The sequence below is a fragment of the Populus nigra genome, chromosome 8 (genome assembly GCF_951802175.1).
Source record: "Populus nigra chromosome 8, ddPopNigr1.1, whole genome shotgun sequence".
In the NCBI taxonomy this organism is placed as follows: Eukaryota; Viridiplantae; Streptophyta; class Magnoliopsida; order Malpighiales; family Salicaceae; genus Populus; species Populus nigra.
This window is the reverse complement of record NC_084859.1, coordinates 8,035,408-8,059,870: the sequence shown is the minus strand read 5'-3', so window position 1 is coordinate 8,059,870 and position 24,463 is coordinate 8,035,408. Positions and strand designations below refer to the sequence as shown.

The following is a 24,463-nucleotide window of genomic DNA, read 5'->3' as shown; positions in this document are numbered from 1 at the left end:
CCTAAACATTCATCATATACCATCACAAGCGATTCACCTTCAACCAATACTTTACATCATTATTGCTAACATTTTTAAGTGGTGGCATCTCTTTAATATTGCTGCCACTTTTAGTTTCAACCTCTTAATGATCTCGTAAAATCATAGCTCTCTTGTTTAGACATTAAGAAGCTATGCAATCTATTTCTAAACATCGTAAACACTTAAAATCACAATTATAAGGTGTTTAAGTATCAAATTTACTTATAGTATCAGTGAAGACTTCTTTTTTACCTTTATGTGATTTGATTTTAGCTCATATAATTAGCTTGGTTTGGGTAACCCTATCTCTCCTAAAATTCAGCCTCCATGTTGAAAAAGAACCCGAGTTTTGAACTTTTCATGTATTGCACTTTCTCTTAAGTTGTCGTTCCATCTTTATAGTTATATAAACCATGTCTTCTAACTCTATATAATGTAGCAACTCCATCACATTCGTTATCTCATGGTTCAACCCATTCAAGAACCTAGCCATATTAACTTCTCTATCCTTTACCATATTCGTTTGAATCATAGCCACTTCCATCTTTTTATGATAGTTTTCTACACTCTTAGACCCCTAAGTTAGGCTTTGCAAGTTCTGATACAAATCTTGATAATGATGTATCAAAATAAATCTCTTCCTTATTATTGCTTTCATCTCATCCCAAGTGTCAACATGCCTTTCATGGTTTTTCCTCCTACTAAAAACAAGTTGATCCCACCGAATTATAACATAATCAGTGAATTTGATAACAATAAGCTTTACATTTTTCTACCCTGAATAGTGATGATAATCAAAAGATCAACTCAACCTTTTTCTCCTACTCTAAATATACCTCGGGATCATTCCTTCCCTGAAATAATTAGATTTTCATCTTAATGGTTAGAGTTTATGTCCAAGCCTTGATACCTAAAATCTCTTCCTTCTCCTTTATAGTTGAAGTTTTTATCTTGTTAAAGCCCGTTATCTTTTCGATTTTTAGGCTACTGAAATCTATCACCTTGACTGATTGATGTATGGTCAAGATCTTTTGCTTCTTCATCTTCATTCTCATCAACAAGTTCATCTAAAGATGGTGTAACACATCTTTTTGGCCTTCTGACATTAGGACCCTTTTAGACTGACCCCCTCATTCAAACTAGCAATCATGACCTCTTATCTTTTTATTTTGTCAAAATCTTATTAAACCTCACATCCATCCTTTCAAATTGTTGCTGCATAACTTTTAACATAAAGAACATATTTTCCTTCTCCTTCATAAGTGATGATCCATCTTTGAAAGACATCGTTGAAATCTAGATTTCCATATTAGTAGCAAAAAATATATATTCTCACACGCTATTTCATGTGTTTACATACAATATGATATCATTCCACTCGTGTTTAACTTAATTTTGGCTTTTCATGATAATATGCTCAACTTTCCACCTTTTACCTCTTATGCTCTCCTTTTTGGTTCTTTATAGAACTAATCACAAACAATAAAAAAATCACAACCTCATAATGATTAACTATAAATTTTAGGTTTCAAAACAATCAAGATAAAAAAATGACAACAATACGAATTTACGACAATGAAAATGATTAAAAAAAATAAATATGTTAACAAACATAAAAACAAATACGAAAGCAAAAACAAAAATGGATGCAATAAAGACTCTAATAACCTAAAACCATAATAGATTATACTAACATGAAACTAACAATAACAAATAAATGGAATTGACTGACTATGCAAACTAATTTTGATAAATAATGATTCGAAATTTTTTTCAAATACCCAAAATCAATGACAAATAAAAAATTGAAGTTGGTATGTAAACATACTAATTCAGGTAGAACACTAACAAATTCAAGTTGGTTTGTAAATACACTAATTCTAATGAAACAATAACTTTCTAATTTCTTAAGAATTGTAACTTTCAATTTTTTTACGGTAGAATTCAACGATTACGATTTCAACCTATATATATATATATATATATATATATATATATATATATATATATATATATATATATATAGAGAGAGAGAGAGAGAGAGAGAGAGAGAGAGAGAGAGAGAGAGTATTGATTTGATAGTATTGAAATTCAATATGAACTTTTTTTTTATACTATTGGCACAATCAGATTGAAAAACAAAGAAAAATTAACACAGAAACTTAAAGATAGACGAATAGATAAAACTTGAATTTAAAGTCTTACTCTGGTACCAACTAATGTGAACTTGGAGGATAATAAACCTTGAACCCATATGTAAGAAAGAACCACTCAAGAAAGCTAAAATAAGATTATGATAAAGAACCCAACACAATAATTACCTAAACCAAGATACCAAAGTTATTGGATGAAAAAGACATCAACCTTATAATTATAATGAATCACAAACTAAGGTATAAAGAAAGAATGTCATATAGACAATTAATCTTTTATAAGTACAAGAAAGTCCAATGAAAAACAGAAAGTATAAGCGACCTTGCCACATATAAAATATTATTATGAAATAATATAATCTTCATGTTTTCCTTTCAAAAAGTATTTATAGTTCATAAAATAAAATAAACTCCAATAGAGTAATGAAATGATATTAAAACCTAATTAAAATAACGTAAAGTTTATAAAATAAATAATAAAAACCCAAAACTATAAAAAATAATCTAGGCTGTGGCATGTTGTCCCAAAAAGAATTTCTGAAAACAACCGCCCTTGTTTAATTAATGTTTTGGCTGACTTTATTCGTCGGTTTGCTGCTCATTTTATACTCTTGAAAACTAGGTAATCCTTGATAATTAATTACCCCCCTAGCTGCCGACTTGGACTCAAACATGAAAACTGTGACATTAACTCTCTAAAAGAGTACATATTTGTTTATGTATTTTAAAAATATTAAAAAAAAATTATTTTTTTTATTATTTTAATTATTATTTTTTTTATATTTTCAGATGTGATAATATCAAAAATAATTTAAATAAATAAATATTATTTTGATATATTTTTTTAGCAAAAAATACTTTTAAAAACCACCGCTATCGTATTTTAAGAATTTTTAAAAAGTATAGATTCCTTGTGAAATAAATGAAACCACTTTTTAAATAATTCCTCAAGCTATCGCCTATATATTCACTTGTAGAATAAGAAAGCTGCCTCATAGAAAAATTTATAAATCAAAATAAAAGATAATTTTAAGTTACCTAGAAAAATAATATGATTCTTATATGATAGTTTCTAGTTTTTATAATAAGGTCTTCCAGCATTGCAATTGTTACTGAATTTTTACCCTATATAAAATATAGTTTTTAGAATTTTCTAGTAAAATTTTAGCTAAATTTAATGTTAAAATTGAAAATTATAATTGTTAGGATAAAACTATATATTATAAAAAACAATTAAGCCTAAAATCACCTTTTTAACCTTCTTACCGCTGAACTTGTCATTGGTCCAATCAATATCTCTAATGATTCCTTTTGTGTGATTATATAAAATTGCTTCTCACTCTTGCTTGCATCATAATACAAATTATTATTCATTAGTTGCAATGGCCTAATCCTTTTATAAGAAGAGATTATACTACTAATTAGTAATTAATGATTAATGGCCCGAACTAGATTCCTAACTAATTCTCGGCCCATCACGAAGTCGCTCGCAAACAATCTTAACTAACTCTCGGGTAAAAGGTTATAATAGTCATATCAGACTCTCTTTCCCGCCATTTCCCATCCTTTTTCTGTTAAAAGTGAACAACGCAACCCATTCTTCTCTTCTGCCCTCAGAATCAATAACCAGAGAGAAATTGAAGGAAGAAGAAGAGAAGATGTTGACATCGATCTTTGGAATCGGAAACATGAGAAAACTGAGCTTTCTTGTATTCATTATTTGCATTTTGATCTCTGTCAAGAACCAAAATGCAGAGATCAAGAAGAACTCATGGCCATATTCATCGTGGGATTCCTTTCCTTCCATATTCTTGTCTCCTTTGTCGTTTATGGAAGAAGAAGAAGAAGTAGGGCATTCAAATCGGTCACTTGAGTATGATTTCTATCGTGATTCGTGCCCACAGGCAGAGAGAATCATTCTCAGGGTGGTTCAGGAGCTTGACGAAGTCAACACCAGAGTAGCTCCTGCTCTTCTAAGGCTTATGTTTCATGATTGTTTCATTGAGGTTGATGATATTGATCTTTCTTTTTGTTGATTCCCTGACGAGGGTTTTTGTTGTACTGAGATGTTATTGCTCAGTTCTTAATTTCTATCTAAAGCATTGCTCATCTAGTTTGAGGGTTTCAATTTTTCAGTTTTGGTTGGCAATTTTCCATTTGTTTAGAATTATTGATTGAAGATTTCTTATTTGTAATTTGTCAATTACAAATTATTGACCGAGAGAATCATTCGAGGGTTTTTCAATTTTCCATTTGTTCTTATTTCTTGCTGATTAGTTTTACACGTGCCTTGTTACATCTGTGATCTTGATGTGATTCTAAATATGCAAGAAAGTTCATCTATGGTCTTCATCTTATTGCAAGTAGACCTGACTTCTTCTGTGAATCGTTCTTTTCAGGGGTGAGATGCGTCTGTTTTGTTGGATGCTGCTAGAGGCATTGATTCGGAGAAAGACTCTCCTCCCAATCAAAATTTGAAGGGATTTGATATAATTGACAAAATCAAATCAGAGATTGAAAAGGTGTGCCCAGGAATTGTTTCGTGTGCTGATATTGTTGCTTTAGCAGCCAGAGAAGGTGTTGTTCTGGTATATACATCATTCTGTCCCCTGCTGATTTCCTGCTCACTAATTTGATAATAATCCATGGAGTTTGCAAATCTCAGGCTGGTGGTCCATTCTATCCACTCTATACTGGCAGGAGGGATGGCACTCTTTCTTTCCGAGATGTTGCAACACATCAACTTCCTTCACCTAATGCTGATCTATCTGAAACCCTTGCATCTTTCGCCTCTAGGGGTTTCGATGAAAGAGAAACTGTCAGTCTCCTGGGTACCAATCTCTCCTCTATAGTTTGGTTATTGCTATCTCTGGCATTCTTGCTGAAAAAATACAAGTAACAGCTCAGAATCTGAAAGCTTCGAGCTGCATCCTTGCCTTGCTTGCAGGTGGTCACAGCATAGGAGTAATCCACTGCAAATTCTTCCAAAACCGTCTCTACAACTTCAGTTGGACTAATAAGCCCGATCCATCTCTGGATACTGGATTTCTTAGCCTATTGAGATCAAGATGCAACAACAATAACTCATCAAAGGAAGCTTCACCTTCACCTTCGCCTTCCTTCAAAGCCCCACCACCATCATCTGCACCGTCGACTTCCTTTGATGGGACCAAGTCACCATCAACAGCACCGTCACTTTCTTGTAGTGGATCGCCATCTTCATCATCCAGCACATCAGAAATGAGGGGCTCCCCATCATCATCGACAGCACCATCACCTTCCTTGAAAGGCTCAATATCTTCCCCCGCACTCATCATCAGCACCCTCATCAGCTTCCTTCGAAGATTCACTGCTTTCCACACTGGCGGAGCCAGGAATGAATATTGCCTATGAGGGACCAGGAGTAGATTTTGGCACATTGTACTACCACGGTCTTTTGCAAGGTAAAGGAATCGCCATCTTCATCATCCAGCACATCAGAAATGAGGGGCTCCCCATCATCATCGACAGCACCATCACCTTCCTTGAAAGCCTCAATATCTTCCCCCGCACTCATCATCAGCACCCTCATCAGCTTCCTTCGAAGATTCACTGCTTTCCACACTGGCGGAGCCAGGAATGAATATTGCCTATGAGGGACCAGGAGTAGATTTTGGCACATTGTACTACCACGGTCTTTTACAAGGTAAAGGAATCCTTTATGCTGATCAGCAGCTAATGGCTGGGGTAGAAAAGAGGATTTGGGTACGAGCATATGCTTCTGACATCTCCTTGTTCCGCCGAGACTATGCGCTAGCAAAGATGAAGCTCTCAAATCTCAGAGTTCTGACAGGATCAACAGGCCAAGTCCGGCTCCATTGTTCAAAGGTGGCATGAGAGAATAGTAAGAAGTGAAGGAGAGTGTATTTAGTTGTCTAGCCTACTTTTTTGGCTTTTGCGCTCTTTCAAATTGAATCTACATCATAGAATCCCGGCCTTTGAACTAGTTTCCAATGCTCTGAAACTTGGATTGATTTGTGTTGCCCTTTAATTTTTGTATCCGAACTATGAGAAACCCGCTGTTGGTTAATTGTTGAACAGATGCTGTAAATGGAAGTGAATCTTTTCTAGGTAATTGATGGTTTAATTCATCACCACACTAACAGGCCTTTAATTTAGGCCATTATAGCCATATGGCGTGTGATATTCTATTGATTAAACGAAAGCCAGGCCTTTAATGCAGAGGTAAAAATGAAAACTTGAGCCTGAAGAATATAATTCTTATGATCTCTGACTTCGGTTGCTTATATATTGTTAAGAACATTCATGGCTAGATATTTAAATTAACAATACACCTGCCCTTTAAGGCAGGTTAATTCTCAAACCCAAGTTCTGAAACATATTTTGGATCCTTGAGTAAAAAACAGGCTCAAGCATAGCAATCCAGGTAAACAATATTCTACAAAGATGAATATCAAAATCATTTTGTAAACAAGGCACACTCAGAAGAATACAAACAAGAAAATATAATCCATATGCACAAGAAATAACTCACGAACATTGGAAGCTATAGCCTAATTGATTCGATTCTTCGCTTTGAACTGTTGATGCTGGCAGACGCCTGTGGTACAGAAAATTCTGTATACATGTTGGTGAAAAATTTGTCGACAATGTCCTGGTACACAGGACTTTTGAGACGAGAATAGTAGTGGAGTGCCTCCTCTACATCCAAAACATGTTCTACATTACTGACATCCATCATTTCCAATTCCTTCATCTTCTGTGCTAAGACGTAACCGCTTTCATTCATGTTCTTTGAGCTTTTTTCTTCTGCTTTTTTTGGACGAAAAATCTTCTTATTCTTCGCTTCCTTTCCTTGTTTCTTCCTCTGCGGACCATTGGCAAGGTTCCTGCCAGTTTCATTACTCACATCTTCATCTCTCATAGGCTCTTTTGACGCCATTAAACCACTGCCCTTTCTCTTCATTGCCTTTTCCAGATCACACTCCCATTCGTTGCAAAAATCTTCATAGTACTGATCTGTCTGGTAATTCTTCACATTGCCTCCGCCGCCGCACGAGAAGGGGTTGAAAGAACCGTGCTTGGTTAGCTTGTGGTACCCACCAAAGAGGATAGACTTGAGGTTTTGGATAGTATTGTGAAGGAACTTCTTGGTGTTATGAATGGATTCTCTTAGCTGCATTTGCTGCTGCTTTAGTATTGTATCGCAGAGAAAAGGTCTTGTTTATCTCTTAGTGACCCTGACTGAAAGAACAGACAAAGCTCTATTCTGTTTGGTTTCTTTTCTTCCCTAAAAGTGTCTTACAAGTACAGATAGGGAAGATAAAGACAGCTGAAGGTTCCTCAAGGCTGACAAGAGATAAAGACAGTAGAGCTGAAGGCAAAGTTACACACAGTGCCTTCTCTTTTCGTCTGTGTCTTCAAGAAACAAGTTCTTAGAAGCCACAGCAACCACAGGATTTTAAGATGATAGATCAATGGTAGATACTGGTGTGAATAGAGATCCAATTTATGCCTCTACCATGAACAGAAAAGACATGCCACTTGAGCAGCAAAAGATGAATAATAAATAAAGAGCAAGAGAGAAGAAGACTAGGGAATCCTTCCTCCCTTCCTTCCCAGTGATCATGAACGCTTTATATATTTTGACTCTTTGTAGTCTAAAGTGCAGTTCTATTTGATTACGTGCAAAGCTAAAGGTAGCGTGGTTGGTGGAAAAGGCTAATTATTCCTATAATCCATGTTACTCAACCACCACTTAATAGCAGTTAGCCATTTTTTTATTTTCCTTTGAATTTTGGACCCTTGAAGCCAACGGTCCTCGTTGCTTGCGTTGTATCAATGGACAAAATATCTTGAGCTTTTGCCACAGATTCTTGCCATGCTTCCTAGATCAGAAATAAGCCTTGTCTTGTTTAATACTTTGAGATTGTTTGGATTTCAATCTAGAACAAAGAATTTATACGTAAATAGAAAGAAATGAATGATATTCTCGTGATGCAATTAAATCCTCCATGGAATCATCCCTCCTTGCATTTATATGTGTGAGATGCGTGGACCCTAAACGTGCTGTGAGGTTGGTGCCTAGGGACCAACACCCAGCTAATAGCAAGATAAGGTGCATTTACATTTTCATGCCAGAGCTGCAGAGCAGTCACTTTCTCACAGTTGCTTACAATCCTGCCACCAACCTACTATTAATAGCATGAGCCTTTCTCTTGTTTTTTTAAGTTTAAATCCGGTATTTAGAAATTTATGAAACCTCAACTAATCCGGTCCGGTCGAGTCGGGTTAATTTTTTATTCATGAGACTCGATCTCAAGACCTAGACAGGCCACTTTAACCACCATTGATTGGTAATTGCTACTGTGCATGCAATTACTAGGTGTAATTTGATCAAGATTTCACATGGGATGTAAATTTTGCTTGGCCAGATGCGGACTCAATACAAACATGTATCCATGCCATTGAGGAATGCGAGCTGAGCTTTCTTCTGATGCAACCTTGTTTAGCTTACCCAAGTTAGCTTCTTTAAGAATGGCACAAGTCCATCATTCAGCTGCTTATAAATTTAATTTTACTCGTAAATCAGAAGATGAAACTCTCTCCCTAATTTAGGTCATTTACTACTCTATCAATTAAACTGCATCACTTTACCTTGGAAGTCCATGCAGCTCGATACAAGAGTCGAGGACAGCAATAACATCCCTCATCCAAACTTGCAGTGTTCCATTGATAAGGAGCCCATGGAGTACTTTCAATTCAATAAAATACTGAAGTAAATATTTCCTTGCTTCATTAACTCGCATCATTACTTCTCTCACACAGCACACTGTCACATAAATAGCCTTTTCATCCACTCATAGATAACTGTCTGTCACAAGAACAAGAAGCATGGGATCATACCTCAATCCCAGGGCAGAACACAAGTCATGAGAGCTGCATTCTTGCGATGATTTGGTAGGGTAATTGCTGCATAACAAACCAATTGTACGCATCTGGTCTATCTGAATTGTCCAAAAACGATTTTCTAACTTCATAAGATTTCTGCAAATACATAATAAGTAAATAAAAGGGGCTCGGTCATTTGTTTTCATTTCCAAAAAGATAAAGAATGTAATCAACAAATTTACGTTGTTTGATTTTTAGAAGAGAACCTGAACAAGCCTAGTAATTTCACCTAGGCTCAAATACCCAAAGTCTTTTTGTTTCTGATCTTGTAACTTTCTGCTTCCTAAGAGATGCCTTCAGATACATAAAATTTTCAATTCAGATCTTAAATTGCAAATGTTGAATTTTTGTGTTCAGCTAGACTTCTGTAACACAATCTTATGAATCTCACTAATGTTAGGAACTGTTAGAGCAATGCTATTCATCGGTTGCCATCTTGCTGATGGTGAAAATTGCTTCAATAGTCCGGGAAGACATTCAAATGGACCTAATGAGCACCAAATATATATAAAGGCAAGATGAGAGCTAAAAGTAAGTAATGTTTTACAATGAAAATAACATCAGATCATGATTGAGGCATACAGTATATTCTAATTATTCACACAAGGATGTCATACAAGCACTATCCCTGTTTCAAGGATTCTTGGTTACCTCCATCAATAATGTGGTCCAGGGATGAGACAAGAAATCCATCACCACCAATCATACTGAACCAAAGAAGATGAGCGCATTAATGGCTTTAATAGATCTTGTTCTGCTCCCATCTCTACAAGGGCTTAACGTAACTTTTTTCAGTAATGAAAAAGGTTATAGGGAATTTACAGCTTGTCGTTTCTGGTTTTTGAAGTTGAAAATTTTCAAATAGATAGGAAATTTAATTAATCCAAGATTCCAGATGGCCCAGCCATTTTCTAGAGGAAAGGCTCCATAACAAAGCAAAATGCCAAATAAATATGCTGGATATCCCTTTATAGAAAGCTTCTCGGGCAGGGTTGCTATATCTAGCAAAAGTAGAAACGAGCCACTAAAATCATTGCCTTTTCAACTTTTCACAATATGCTTTAGTCATGCTATGATTTCATAGCCTTTGGCTCCTAGAGCTGATTCCCAGTAGAAAACCAAAGCAGCACAAAATTCAATGGAATGTTTTCTAAACCAGGGCAAAACACAAAAGAAGTTGAAGACCAGTGAAATACAAACTAATGGCATCTAACATAAAATGTCAACGTAAAATTGACATGTTTGACAAATTGAAAGTAGAGAATTCCACTTACTGCCTCCAGAGGAGGCTCATGTGACGGACATACTATCTTCCAAAACATTGCATGTAACCAATAAAAAAAATAAAGGAAGGCTTGCTCGACCAAAGGTATGAATTATGCATTCTAATGATAAAAGAACCAAATAAGTTTGCCTTTATCTCTTTCCTTCACATTCCTAGTAGGTGCAGTACACTGTTATTTGAAATATCTTTGCACCTGAGGTAATATAGCTTTATCTATCTCCTGGCTAGCTGCAGTTCACACCTTATCATCTCTAGATTTGGGACTTACTTCAATAAATAGCTTAAAATATTTGCACGTCCAAAAGCACATTGAATCACCAATGTGGTTTCCCAGAAAACCAGTGTTAGCATCACAATCCAAAGCCAACCCAAATCACACTAACAACACGCAAGTAAATTCTAGTAATCAAGAATTGACCTCGCCTATTCCACACAATTATACACTCAAAACAATCAAGAACAGACATCATCCATTCCAAATCTTCAAATAATAAGCAAACCTGACAGTGAACCAGACATCTTCTCAATTAAAATATTCTAAGACTTGTTTTCAGCCACATTTTGTCACTCTGCTCAGATGAAGACTTCCTGCTCTGCTGCCATTAAGACTTCCCTTTGCATCCATATTATATTTGCTAACAACAAATGCAAGTCTTCTCCAGGGAATAACCTGTCATTATCATCTAAGAACAGTTCAATTTAGCATTTAGTGAACCACACTTAAGTAGTGACATGGTAGAAAAATGGCAAATATACTATCAGCGTCATCATCACAAAATGCAAATTTCCAAAAGATGAACCTTATAAAAACCACACCCGCCTTCATTTCTAATTCTTGATCACTCCTCTGCCATTGATCTAAGCGAAGCCCCTTCTTTCCTTTGTGTCCAATTGGAGCTACATCTTTGAACGATCCTCTAGCAGATGCTGTCTAGCACTTCGCAACTCTAGGCATTACAACTAGGTCTTGAAAGAGACATAAACATAATCCATATGATACTCTAAAGTTGTCTCATTATATCAGGCATAGTACAAAGCATTTTGCAGGTTATATCCTTGTAGCATAACTTTCCATAAAAGTAAATTTTGTCACCAGCAAATTATGAGGAACCAGATCATGCAAATATAAAAAAACCCTACCATAAATCATTCGTGAGGTGATGAAGCTCGGCAAAATTGAATGGAGTCAAATTGCAAACGACACAAGATCAATATAAAAAGAGCCCAAGATCATACAGTAGGCAATTTGAACATTCAGAAATTTTACACTAAAGAAACGCGAGAATGCTGTCCACTCAAGCCATACATTTATTTGGAATATAGTGTTGACGCAGTTGATGAACAGAAATAAAGAGCAAGTTCAAAAACTCAAGAAACTTGATGATTAACGTTAGATTTTACAAAATACAAATCACCCAACACAGCATCTAGTTTCTTACAAAACTGAACTTCAAGCAAAATCCAAACTAAACAAACAAAAACACTTGGTTTTTTTTTTTCTTTTAAATAAAACCTTCAGTCAAAGTTGGCCTCTCACCTTCTTCTCTCTCCCCCTCCTCCTCACTACCATTCTCTTCTTTCTTCTTCAGCCCATCACCCAAACAACCACCTCTCTCATTCTCTTTCTCCTCCACGTCACCACCAACCACGACTACCTTATCCCCGTCCTCCTCAACCACTCCACCGCCTTTCTCAGCCACACATGATCCCGGCGTCTCCTTTCCCATCTCTATTCCCACCAACGCATCTGACGCTCCCGGGACCGGCGGCACACCGACCAGCTTGTCAGAAGCGAACTTAGCCCCCTCCGGCCAAGGGTCTTGGACGCATTCAGCGGATTCATCTTCGTCTGAAAAGATGGAGGTCGCACGTGACTTGACAGCAGAGGCTGCTTTGAGGAAGGCTTCTTTGATTAAGTCAGGCGGAAGGGCACAGTCCTCGAGGCCCGCGTCTTCCAGGCGAGGAGGCACGATCTGGTCAAGTAATCCAGTGCCTTCTTTTGTTGCCTCCATGAAATAGAATCAATCCTGGACTCCCTCTCAACCGCAATCTCTTAAAATGTTGGCCTTTTTTCTTTTTTCTTTTTTCTTTTTGCCTTGCTAGCTTCACCGACTTTTCCAGCCAAATATAAATATTAAGAAAAAATAAGATGAGATTAAGAATGTAAAAAATATTAAAAAGATAAATTTTAAGAATATTTGATAAAAATTGAAAAAAATAGTAGACAATAATATAAATTAAATTAATTTTATATTTTATATATGATTACAAAAATAATATATAATACATGTTTATAGTTTAAAATAAAATTAAAAAACAAAGAGACTAAAATAAGTTTAAATTCAAAAGAGAAAGCTTGCAAAAACCAAAGATTTTCATCCAGTTTAACATAATTGAAGTGACGGTGCTCTTCACTTAAATATATATATATTAAAATAATATTTTTTTATTTTAAAAAAATTATTTTTAATATTAATAAATCAAAATAATCTAAAAATATCAAAAAAATATTAATTTAAAATAAATAAATTTAAATTTTTTTTAACCTCCTCTAAAAATTTCCCCTCCTTCAACATCATCCTAAACATGAGCAAAAAGGGTGAAAAGTTACCTTTACTTTATAAAATAAAGCACCCCCTAAAAATACAAAGAGCAGAAAAGCAAATAGAAAAAAATAAAACCATTACCAATTTCTTCGTTTTCTTTCAAAAAAAAGAAAAAAAAACTAACCACCTATGATTACAAGTGAGCAAATTATAATTAGATTCAAGAAATTGTGGTCTTCAATTTTGTATTGAAAGGAAAAGGTTGATCTACATCTGTCGACAGCGATACATTTCAAACAAAAACTCGACAGCAATTACAAGTAATATATAGTGATCGAAATGAATCATGATTACATGACAGAATACAGATGCAAACTTTTCAAGGGGGGCACAACAAGATGAAATCCAGTTTTGCTTTTGGAGCCACTTATACGATACAAAGATGAAGATTTTTAAAAACCATATGAAAACACAGTGATGAAACTCGTATTGCTAATTGAAAAACACAGCTGGGCAGCAAGTTCTTTCAGCATTCACAACCGGTGGATGTTTGTTGTCGCCCTCCACCCCCAACATCAATGGTGTCAGGAAGGTATCTGTCATCACCAACAAGCAAGAACAAAACAATCAGCTTGCATTTCATGACATTAATGCTTGGCTAAGTTGATAAAATTTGAAATCTAATTCCTTGGATTTTCCCAACGTGAAAAGAATGCAGAGGGATTTTTTACGCTTACATTTCTTCTTCAGGTTCATTCTTAAGCGCATTTTTGGCAATACACTGAAATGCAGCATCCACATTGAAACCTTCTTTTGCAGAAGTCTCAAAGTAGGGTATGTTTCCCTTAGCAGCACACCATGCCTTTGCTTTCTTCTCAGAAACCTAAAGTTGATAAAATGACGTCAATGGGGAATCTTTTACTCAAGAGATCAACATGAGAGTGGTACATTTCCCCCTCAACATTTCGGAAGGTGCACATTTTATGAATTGTTTTCAAATGTAAGGAAAATGCACGTCATGAAAAGAGAAAAATCATCCTACCACTCGACTATTGCCTCCATCAACATCTATCTTGTTCCCCAACACAACAAATGGGAAGTTTTCAGGGTCAGATGGACTTGCCTGCAAATTAGTACACAAGATATAATCTCCAGTAATTGCCTACAAACTATCAAAAGATCTGTCTAACCCATTAGCAAATGGTTACCTGAATCAGAAACTCCTCTCTCCAATTGTTAAGATTGTCAAATGACTTCATGACATTCACATCATACACAAGAACACAGCAGTCTGCGCCACGATAGAAAGCCACTCCAAGACTTTGAAACCTCTCTTGTCCTGCAGTATCCCATATCTGCACATATAGATATCAAGGCAGAGAACAGAGTGTAAGGCATTTCCGTTCAAGTGTGGAAAATAATATATAAACTCAACTGATAAGCCTTCACACTTCTGTATTTGTGGTTTAAAAACTACATAAAGTCATGCCATGACTGACTTATGGGAGGGCTTGAAATTACATATCATGATCCCGCGTCTTAAAGCTAACTTTTGTTCATTCGCCAGAATTTAAGATAAGGCAATATTAATTATCATCTGAGGTCAAAAGAACCTTATGGTTTTTTGTAAAATTCCCTTTCAAATTAACTTTCTTATATTTGTTTCCTACCTCCTACCATCAGTAGGACAACCACACAACTAAGAGTTTGGACCAGAACTTGGAATCATGAGTTCATTTAAGCACACAGCAACAGAAAATCTGGTCTGGGATATCCATAAGCACAATTATAACCAACATACTATAGGATAGCTTATTTATACATCGTCCATCAAGCATCTAAATACAGGATGCAACCTAATAAATTATTCTCAGTCTCCTAATACATCAAACATCCTCTTCTTGGAGTCTTCTCCTCCTCCTTTCTGAATACAGGCTTTGACCCACTATAAGTAATTGAAATTGCAATTACCCATGAAACCGAAATACTTGCATGCAAAGCACATCCACCTAGAGGCAATGCCCTTCAAATCTTATGCTTCCATTCCTAGTAGCTAACTCCTGTTCGCTTTTTCTATCTCTAGTATTTTAAAATTATATATATCCTTAACAAATTAGCTGGAAACAATTAACAATAGCTACGAGTCAACCACAATTAACTTCAACTTAATAACACAATTTTGGATCTACTATAAATTTGATTCATTAAAACTAATGATCTAACAGAAAATAAATAAATAAAGAACAAAAAAATATTATATATACAGATATCAAATTAAATAAATAAAAAAGAAATTGTGTTTGGGACCTGTAATGTGAACATTCTATCCTCAAACTGAACTTCTTTGGTTAAAAAGTCAGCTCCTATTGTCGCCTTGTATTGATTACTGAACTTTCGATTCACATACCTAAAAATCCATACCAAAAAACAAAACTATTTAAAAAAGAAGGTAAATTTTTTTAAAAAAGGATCTATTTAGGTTCAGGAGAGTAATTACTGATTCATCAGCGATGTCTTGCCTACCCTGCATAATTTATCAAAACAACAATCACATTAGCCAAATTGAAAACATAAAATTGAGAATGAGAGAGGTAAGTGATAGAGTGTACCCGCTGTCACCGAGAATTATAACCTTCAAGAGCATGCGTCTGCGAGAAGCCATGGATTCCAGGAATCTGACAAGCCCCAATTCTGTATTATTTTTCTTCTTCTTCTTCTTTTTCCCTTTCGAGGAAGTTTTAGGAAGAGAAGTGTTGTTAATTAATTAAATTAATCATTGTTTCTAAAGAAAAGTCAAAAACACAGGTAGATATGGCTTTTGGCCACCCACTTGCGATGCCGGCTCCTTGAATTTCCTGCTTTCCAGGAATGCCCATGTTGTTTCCTTTAATTTACAATGAAACCCTTTTGTTTCTCATTTCCTAAATAAATTTAATAAAGAAAATTCAAAATTTACTCTACTAATCCTTCTTCTTCTTCTTCTTCTTTTGGAAACGAACCAACTTATAAAATACAGATTAATTAGCTATGTTGTATTATTTAATAAAAAAATCATAAAAGAAATTCAATTATATTCTTATTGTATTTCCATTTTTATTGAACTTAAATATTAGGATTGATATTTAAAATAATTTATTTTCTTAATATATTAGTGAGGTGAAAAATGAGAGATTTTTATGGTGTTATTGAGAAGAGATAGATATAATAATAATAGAGAAATAAAACAGGGGAATTATTTTTTTTTATAGAATTGTATATGATTGTTTTTCTTTTATTTATCTCCTTCGTATTTATTCTTTCTAATTATTTTAGCACCATAACTCTTTTCATGAAATATTATATTATATATATATATATATATATATATATATATATATATAAAATAAAAGAAAATGATCTTTTACTGTATAAGTGGCACAATTAAGTTTTTTTCCTTGTAGTGGTGCTAAATCTATAATTTTTAATTTTTTTTTAATGAAAATAAGTTTTTTATATTTTTTTTCTTTATACTTGATATTTTTATCATTTTACACTTGGTCTATTTATTATTATTTTTTTTCTCTTTTTTTCTTTACATTTTTCTTTGAAAAAAATATTATTTTTTATTCTTTACACTTTGAAATATTTATCACTCAGTCTATTTATATCATTCTTTTTGTTCTTATCTTTATTTTTTGTAATTTTTTTTCTTTACACTTTTTTTTAAAAAAAATTACTACACAAAGAATAAGAAAATGGTTTTTCAATATAAAATTATAACATTGTTTTATTTTTGTATTACGTTAAAAATAAACTTAAAATCTCACTATTTTTATTAACGTAGATTATCTTCTTTATCTTTTATTATATATAAGTATCGATTTTCAGATTTAAAGTTATATTTTTTACTCGTTATCAAAAAACATGTTAATAATATCTACACATTAATTCATTTGAGTTAGAAAAAAATTATTTAACATGTAGCTAAGCGAGTTGAATAGACACATGAATACTTTTATTTTTGTATTTATTGACACAGATTATTCTTAATTTATTTAATTAAAAATACTTGTATAGGTTTTTTGATTTATAATTGGGATTTTTGTTGTAAAAATATGCATTTGAAAAGCTTGCATATTTGTTTTTTTTTTAAATACTTATACGATTCATAATGAAACACGGATTAAATAACTATATATTTATAAAATTACTTAAGAAGAAGATTTAATCTCAAAGTAAAGTCATCCAATAATATATAAAAAAAAAATTGTCATTACAAAAATATGTTAATTAAAAACGTAAATTTTTATTGAATGAAGAAAGTAATGTAACTGAATATTTTCTCAAAATTAAAAAAAGTGACGTAACTGAATGTTTTCTTATTCCATTATTTTGTTTTTTTTATTAGTCATAATTAATACAATGCAAAGGAACTTCGTCGACCCAAAACACTCGGAACGGAATCCAAGGCATTCGGAGCACCAGGGACGCGGCCAGGTCGATCAAAACCAACGTCAATCCAAGGTGTCCTATCGCATACATGACTCCGATCGGGTCTTCTCACCCAACTTGACTCACATTAAGATTAAATTAAAATTAAATCCAAAATTCATAAAGAAAAATTAAAGGGGTGGGAAATGTATTTTAGTAGTAGATAGAAAACTGGAATTGTTTTCCACAGTTTTTTTTTTTCTAGATTTGGTTGTTTATATATGAGAATCTAACTATGTTAAGATAATTTCTTATAAAATAAAATAAATTTTGATCAAATTTGAAGATTAGACAAATTTTTAGCATTTTTTTTATAGAATCGGTGATTGAATTGAGCGGGAATGGAAAAATGTTCAACTTTTTTTATCGCTTGAATTTTTTTTTAATTTTATCATTTAACGTTGAATTTATTTATGATTGGACTTAACAGTTTGTTTTAGTTGCTAAACATGGTAATCTCACAATGTTGAGGAAAATTTTTGGTGCATGGTTGATACTTGAGTTCACAAAATAAGATTCAATTTTATTGATCTACATCAGTTAAGGTTTGAGGGATCAAATTTAAAACTGAAACAAAAGCAAAGATGAAACAAAACAAACAAAGGGGAATGTTTGGCGCACGCAACACACGTGCCAACATGTTAGGAGAGTCATCGTGTTGTGGAGGCGTGTCGATCTTCTGCGCCCTCAAATGAGATCTTTCGCGATTTCGTTTGAAATGTCGTGGCAAGTTCTTCAATTTACAGACGTATGTGGTTAGGTAAAGGTGACGGTCTTCCTCTCTTTCTCCTTTTTCTTTCTTTCTCCTCACCTCGGTTTTCATGCCGAGCTTTATAAATTCTCTCTTATTTTGATTTTGGTCTTCATTTTTTTATTGTCTTTTTTTATTTTTATGTCTTTTTATTTATTTTTTTAGTTTCATTCTTCGATGTTGAGTAGGTTGGGGATTATCCTTCATAATTTTTTTTATTTGCTTTCTATGGGGTAATCCCGGAGTCATGACTCGAGTAACGAGTTTGGAAGTTTAGCTCGAGTTAACTTAGATAATTTTTTTAGATCCTATTTTTAAAATCATTTTTTCAATTTTAGCCTTCAATATTTAGTTTGTTGAGAATTGAGTTTTTTTTCCTATGAAGTTATTTTAATCTCATGACTCAAGTCATGAGTTTGACAAGTTAACCTGGGTTAATTAGGTTTTTTTCATTGTTTTTATTTTTTTTATTTCGATTTTTTCCTTTAACAATGAGTTTATTGAGAATTTAGCTTCATAATTTTATTTTTTTTGCTTTTTATAGGGTAATCTTATTCTTATGAATTGAGTCGCAGGTTTAGTTGGTTTAGCCGGTTTAGCCGGGTTGACTTAAGTTGTTTTTTTATCCTTTTTTTAGATTAAATGTTTTTTTATCATTCAATATTTAACTAATTAGAAATTGAGCTTTCTTATTTATTTTAATTTTTTTCTATGGGCTTATCATGGTCTTATGACCTAAGTAATTGGTTTTGTAGGTTAACTAGAGTTGGCTCGAATCGATCCAATATATCTTTGTCTCAATATTTTTTTTTTAAATATCATCAAATATGTCACTATCTCAATATTTAAAAAAGGTGTTGTCTAGTATGCATCATATTTTTATTTTATTTTTTCTGTTAGAAAACACGTTAGCAATGCCTTTATATTTTTTTTATGTTTTTTAAAAATAACCTAACTCGTAGTATAACGCGAGTCAAGGATCTAGTTAATTAACAAAAACTAAATAGCGTGATAAAAATATTGTAGAAGCACTCACCCACATATTGATTATTGTGCATTTCGTAAAATGCTTCTATTTTTTTTCTTTTGTTTTGAATTTTTTTCCATTTCGGTCACCAAATGTTTTTTCAATTTAGCCTTTTTTTGTGTTTGTTTTTAACAAGTAAGTTTTAGGAATTCAAGTAATCTCATAATGAGGTGACCAAACACTTAAAAACCTGAAGAACATACTAAATGCCACAAAATAACTTTGAAGCTCAGTTTTAGTTGAATGAATAATGATTCATAATCATAATAAAATATCATTTTGCATGTCCAAATTAACCATAAAGAAGGAAAGCAAAGTTTACTAATTCTAAATGCATGTGTTTAAAATGAGAAAATGTTGTCTTTGATAATCCTTTCACAATACTAAAAAATATCATTTGCAGTCCCTACTCGATCATAGTAAATTTCTCTTAAAAAGTAACTTTTACTAGGATTACATCTTATACTAGGGGCAAATACGATAACTAGAAAGTCAATTCAACTAAAGATATACAAAAATAATCCTCAATGATCAAAGGTGCTCAAACAAAGCTGGAGGGACGGGGTATGAAAAAATTTAAAGAATTCAAAAAGTTTGAGTATGCCATATAAAAATAATGAATATGATAATGGTTCTCAAAAGCAAATAAAAAAAATGAAGACAAGAAGTTCAAGCCCAACACTAAGGGCATGACAAACCATTTGGCAAAGTCAACACTAAGATCCAAGAATTCTTAGACAAAAAAAAGGTTTAGAAACGAGCACTAGTGATCCTTAGTCTTGAGATCCCTTAAACACATTTTGAGCCTCCAAGAACCCTTTTTTTTCATAGCCAAAAGCCAAATCCCATATTATGTGCCCAATAAAACCCTTTATAATCAAAAGCAGACAATCTGGATTGGTAAGCAATGTTTTCCCATATGAAACAAACTTTTCAAGAAACTTCGATTACGTCTTGCCTTATTATTCATATAAGTAAAATAAATGCTTCAAATTCTTCTTTCCTATGAAACTCTCAAAGTCAAAAATTGAACCCTCCTAACCAATGAGACCTGAAATAGAAGGTCACTTCACATTTTCACTAATAGAAAAAAGCAAAAATTCTTAACCTTCACGTAACCCTGTTTATGAGATTCGTTTGAATTTTTCAAAACAATTTTGTTTTAAAATAACATTAAAATGGTTTTTGTGTTTGGAAACAACTTTGAAATTCCAAAGATTTACTGTAATGACAACCTTTTGTAAAAACCAAACACTCTTCCGCATGACATCATCCCTGTGAAAATCCAAGTAAACAAAACAGGATAAAATACCTGGGGGCATGATCAGACTAGGGGCAACTCAAGAAACACAATAGGGTTGGCTCTATGATTCCTTTTCTAGGAAAACAGAGAATGGAAAGCAAAGCTGATGATCTTTGAGACAAAGGTTTTCAGACAATGAGGTATGCTGATATCATTTGAGATCATCCCTTCCTGGAGGCCGGATCACAAGTTATGGCTCGAGTAAGCGAAATAAAAAAAAAGCCCATGAAAGCTTGCAACGAGGATCAAAGCTTTGAAATATCCTATTTTGTGCAAGGTAATTCGGCCAGATCTAATCCTTAATGGGAGAGAATTCTTATTATTCAAAAGAAGAAGTTTCCTAATACACCAACGAAACTAATGGGTGGCAGATTTGTTTCATATGTTAGGAAGGATTATTTATTGATTCTTCTAGTCTAGGAATGGAACTAATTAATTCATCAACTAAGGAGGAAATAATAATTATTTTAATACAAGTATAACAAGGAAACCAAGCTCTACAAGGAAAAGCTAGAGGGGGAAACAGAGGTTTCCAAGTCAGAATTGATTTTCCTAGTCTACTTAGAATTCCTAAAGTCGGCAACTTTTTCTAAGCATGCAAGGAAGGCTTATTCGGCTATAACACCTTATAAACTAGGAAAATCAGATTTATTATATTTTATTTTCTTTGTTAATTATGGCAGCAACTCTAAACCTTTATTTTAATTTTTATTTGAGGCATGTTTAATTAAGAGTTTGGGTATGATTGTAAACAGACCTTATACAAGTACACAACTTGAGTCCATTAGGGTTTAGAAGCTTAAGGGGTTAGACTTCTGAATAATATACTTGTTTTTAGCTACAAACTTTGTTTTGTGTGTTGGTAAGATAATCTCCTTTCTATAGTTCTCTAAATAACTAAAAATGACTTATCGAATAACAACTAATTTCGTGACGCCATCCTTATACTTCTTGTTAGTGAATCAATATTTATTGGATGGGGGTTCGTTTCCAATAGTATTGGTGTTTAAATACGAGTTATCTTTGTGTCACACTTTTATCAAATTTGATTTACCTGACTTTCCGGGAATTGATGTCTATACATGCTTAACTGTGTGATAAAAAGGTTCGTATCAACGAGGATAAAAATCTTTTAAGGATTTTACTATACTTAATTCAATTTTTTGGAAAAAGCAAAACCTTTTTATTTATATTTTCCAATATATATATATATATCAACTTCTCGAGGACAAAACCTTCTTGAGGATTTTACCATCTGTTGGTCAATTCTTTGAAAAAAAATCAAAACAATACTTTTATTTATACCTTAGTCTCAACTTCTTAAAGGCAAATCCATTTTATGGATTTTACTCTTCACAAGTTGATTCTTTAAAAAAAAACAAGAATAAAATCTTTATTTAAACAATTTTTTGGAAGAAAACAAAACCACACGCTTTAGAAAAAAAATCAACTTCCTAATAATAGAACCCTTTTTAAGGATTATATCATCCCCAAACCGACAATGATCAATCAATATCACGCAAAGTAAACCATATAATCACATAACAAACAAACCTATTCGCATGTAATAATGAATTCACGCAAGTCAATCAATCAAGCAAACCAATATTTATCACAATTCACATTTAATTTAATTACATAACCAAAATTATTCAAGTTAAGTAAATATTTATTTGGGGATCGAGATTGACCTTTTAAAGCGACTAGAATCAATTCGAAGCTGCTAGAACGTGGATTGGTAGTGTGGCATGTGGGTTGTAGGCACGGACAGACAAGGTAGACTATGAAGCGTCATTGCACGCATCAACGAGGCGAGGAGGCACATGGGTAAGTGGATCACGAGCTTCTCTTCTTCTTCCTTACTATATAGGCGATGTAGTCCACTGCCACCTCCAATGAGAGATTAGGACTGGGGAAATTTTGGGTTTTCTTGTTTCTTTCTTTTCTTCTCTCTCAGTTTGTGAGCTTAATGGTTTCTGCTACTTTTGGGTATGGTTGATGGTTCAAGTGGAGAAGACTAAGGCAATGACAACTTGATCTAATGTTAGCTATTGCTATTGTTGTGTCACCAATTAAAAGGGAAGAAAAATGGTGAAAACTAATAAGATAGTTGTTAGTTTTTTTAGTAAAAAGGAAGAAGAGTAAGGGCTTTTACTGTGGTTTGTGTCATTGTTGGTGGTGCTAACTATTTTGTGGAGATTAGATTATGATTGTGGTGGCTGATTAGGTAGAGTTGATGGTTTATAATAGAAGTTTGGGTGGCATGACAAATCATAAGAAAAGGATTAGAGGGGGGTTGATCTTTTCTTTTCTTTTCTTTCTATTTTTTCTTGATTTGGTTTATTTCTTATTTATTTTTCTTTAGTCTTTTTATCTCTAAATAAATTTTTCTTTGTGTGTTCTCGTTTGTATTTTTTAGCAAGCTAAAGCATCCCTATTTATTTATAGTGTTAAATTTTATAAGGAAAAGAACCTAACAATTAATTTGAGGATTTCTTTTTTTTTTCTTTAATAAAAATCTTAATTTTTCCATTTTTAAAATGTATAGGATTTCTTTATTTCATTTTTAATCATAGTGATTTTTCAATTATTCTCATTAAATTCAACTACCTGATCTTATTTTTCTTCTTTAATTAGAATCTTGAATTTTTATATTTTTTTATTAAAATTATGGTTTTTTATTATTAGATCATGGAGAATAATTTTTATTTTTTTATTAACAATTAATTAGAATCTTGATTTTTATTTTTTATTAAAATAATTTTTCTAACAATTATTTTTATTTTGTATCTTCATTATATTATTTGATTCCTATAATTTTAGTCTTTCTTTTCTTCCTTGCCTGCCATCTTGCTTCCTCTTTGTATTTTTTTAATCTTTTTATTTTATAAAAAGAAATCTTCACACAATAAAATAAATAAAAGTGCCAAAAGATTATAAAATGAAAGAAAATTAAATGAATTACATTGAAAAAAAATTGGAAATTTTTTATATTTTTAAATTACATTGAAAAATAAAAGTTTAAAATTGGATTATTACATTAACAATAGTACCACCATAATAATACAATAACACCATATTAGAAAATATATTATGTAAACAACAAAACTCAACAATAATAAATTTTATTTAATTTATAACTATTTAAATCAAATAATCTCGAACACTAATCAATTCTCCCCGGTTGTAAAAATATTTTTGACAAAATTCAATCATTCTAAGAAATTCTCCCAAGTTTATCAATCATCACAAATTCTTACCAAAATTTATTAACTACAAAAAAAAAAAATACATAATTCACATAAGCCCTAATATAAAAAAAAATTATAGAAATTGACAAAATTCATCAATTAATACATTCTCACAAATCCTATCAAAAATTATCAATTCGAGTCATTTTGAACAAAATATATCAATTTGACAAAATTCATCAATTACCCTCTATTCTCTCAAAATTCAACAATCCTCAACAATCACATAAACCATAATTCATCTAATTTATACATGTAATTATATCTAATTAACATAATTTATAACTAACTGATATAAATTGAATAGAACCCTAACATAGAACCCTAACATAGCAAAATAAACCCTAACCCTAACATTATCACTAAATCACAACAAATTCTATAAAATTAAGAGACATAGATAGAGTACTAATCTTTTTTTTTTTTTTAAAGGTGGTGAAAGTGATAGCGACCGTGGATGAAAAAGAAAGGGGGTGACGGATTTATAGTTGAAGGATGCAAGGAGACAGGCATGGGAAACTCACAAGAAATAGGGGAAGGAGCCATTCTGACGAGGGAGAAGAAAAAAAAATAGAAGGGAAAAGGAGTTATATAATTGGAAGCAACACAAACAATAAAATTATAAAATTTCTGTTTATTTTTGTGCTAGTTTGTAAAATATTTTTTAAAAACAACTCCATGGTTCATCCATGCCGAATTGACAAC

The 24,463-nt window shown here is 32.8% G+C and overlaps 4 protein-coding genes across 4 annotated transcripts; 1 reads left to right on the top strand and 3 right to left on the bottom strand.

Annotated features, from left to right (window-relative positions):
- The first annotated feature begins 3,862 nt into the window (after positions 1 to 3,862).
- On the top strand, positions 3,863 to 6,288 carry LOC133701561 (putative Peroxidase 48). Its single transcript, XM_062125513.1, has 4 exons — positions 3,863 to 4,205; positions 4,581 to 4,762; positions 4,840 to 5,005; positions 5,122 to 6,288. The coding sequence occupies exons 1-4, from the start codon at positions 3,863 to 3,865 to the stop codon at positions 5,565 to 5,567; spliced, it is 1,137 nt and encodes a 378-aa protein (XP_061981497.1). The 3' UTR covers positions 5,568 to 6,288.
- Positions 6,289 to 6,490: 202 nt separating this feature from the next.
- Positions 6,491 to 9,228, bottom strand: LOC133701607 (uncharacterized). The gene is made up of 2 exons (XM_062125579.1): positions 9,081 to 9,228; positions 6,491 to 9,006 (listed from the first exon to the last, which is right to left on the bottom strand). The coding sequence occupies exon 2, from the start codon at positions 7,354 to 7,356 to the stop codon at positions 6,721 to 6,723; it is 636 nt and encodes a 211-aa protein (XP_061981563.1). The 5' UTR covers positions 7,357 to 9,006; positions 9,081 to 9,228; the 3' UTR covers positions 6,491 to 6,720.
- Positions 9,229 to 11,601: 2,373 nt separating this feature from the next.
- On the bottom strand, positions 11,602 to 12,523 carry LOC133701609 (uncharacterized). The gene has a single exon (XM_062125581.1). It carries the CDS (start codon positions 12,420 to 12,422, stop codon positions 11,913 to 11,915), a length of 510 nt encoding a protein of 169 aa, XP_061981565.1. The 5' UTR covers positions 12,423 to 12,523; the 3' UTR covers positions 11,602 to 11,912.
- A 723-nt stretch (positions 12,524 to 13,246) lies between these two features.
- On the bottom strand, positions 13,247 to 15,744 carry LOC133701608 (ras-related protein Rab7). The gene is made up of 7 exons (XM_062125580.1): positions 15,566 to 15,744; positions 15,454 to 15,480; positions 15,264 to 15,363; positions 14,165 to 14,311; positions 13,999 to 14,079; positions 13,694 to 13,839; positions 13,247 to 13,552 (listed from the first exon to the last, which is right to left on the bottom strand). Exons 1-7 carry the CDS (start codon positions 15,616 to 15,618, stop codon positions 13,483 to 13,485), a joined length of 624 nt encoding a protein of 207 aa, XP_061981564.1. The 5' UTR covers positions 15,619 to 15,744; the 3' UTR covers positions 13,247 to 13,482.
- Positions 15,745 to 24,463: the final 8,719 nt, after the last annotated feature.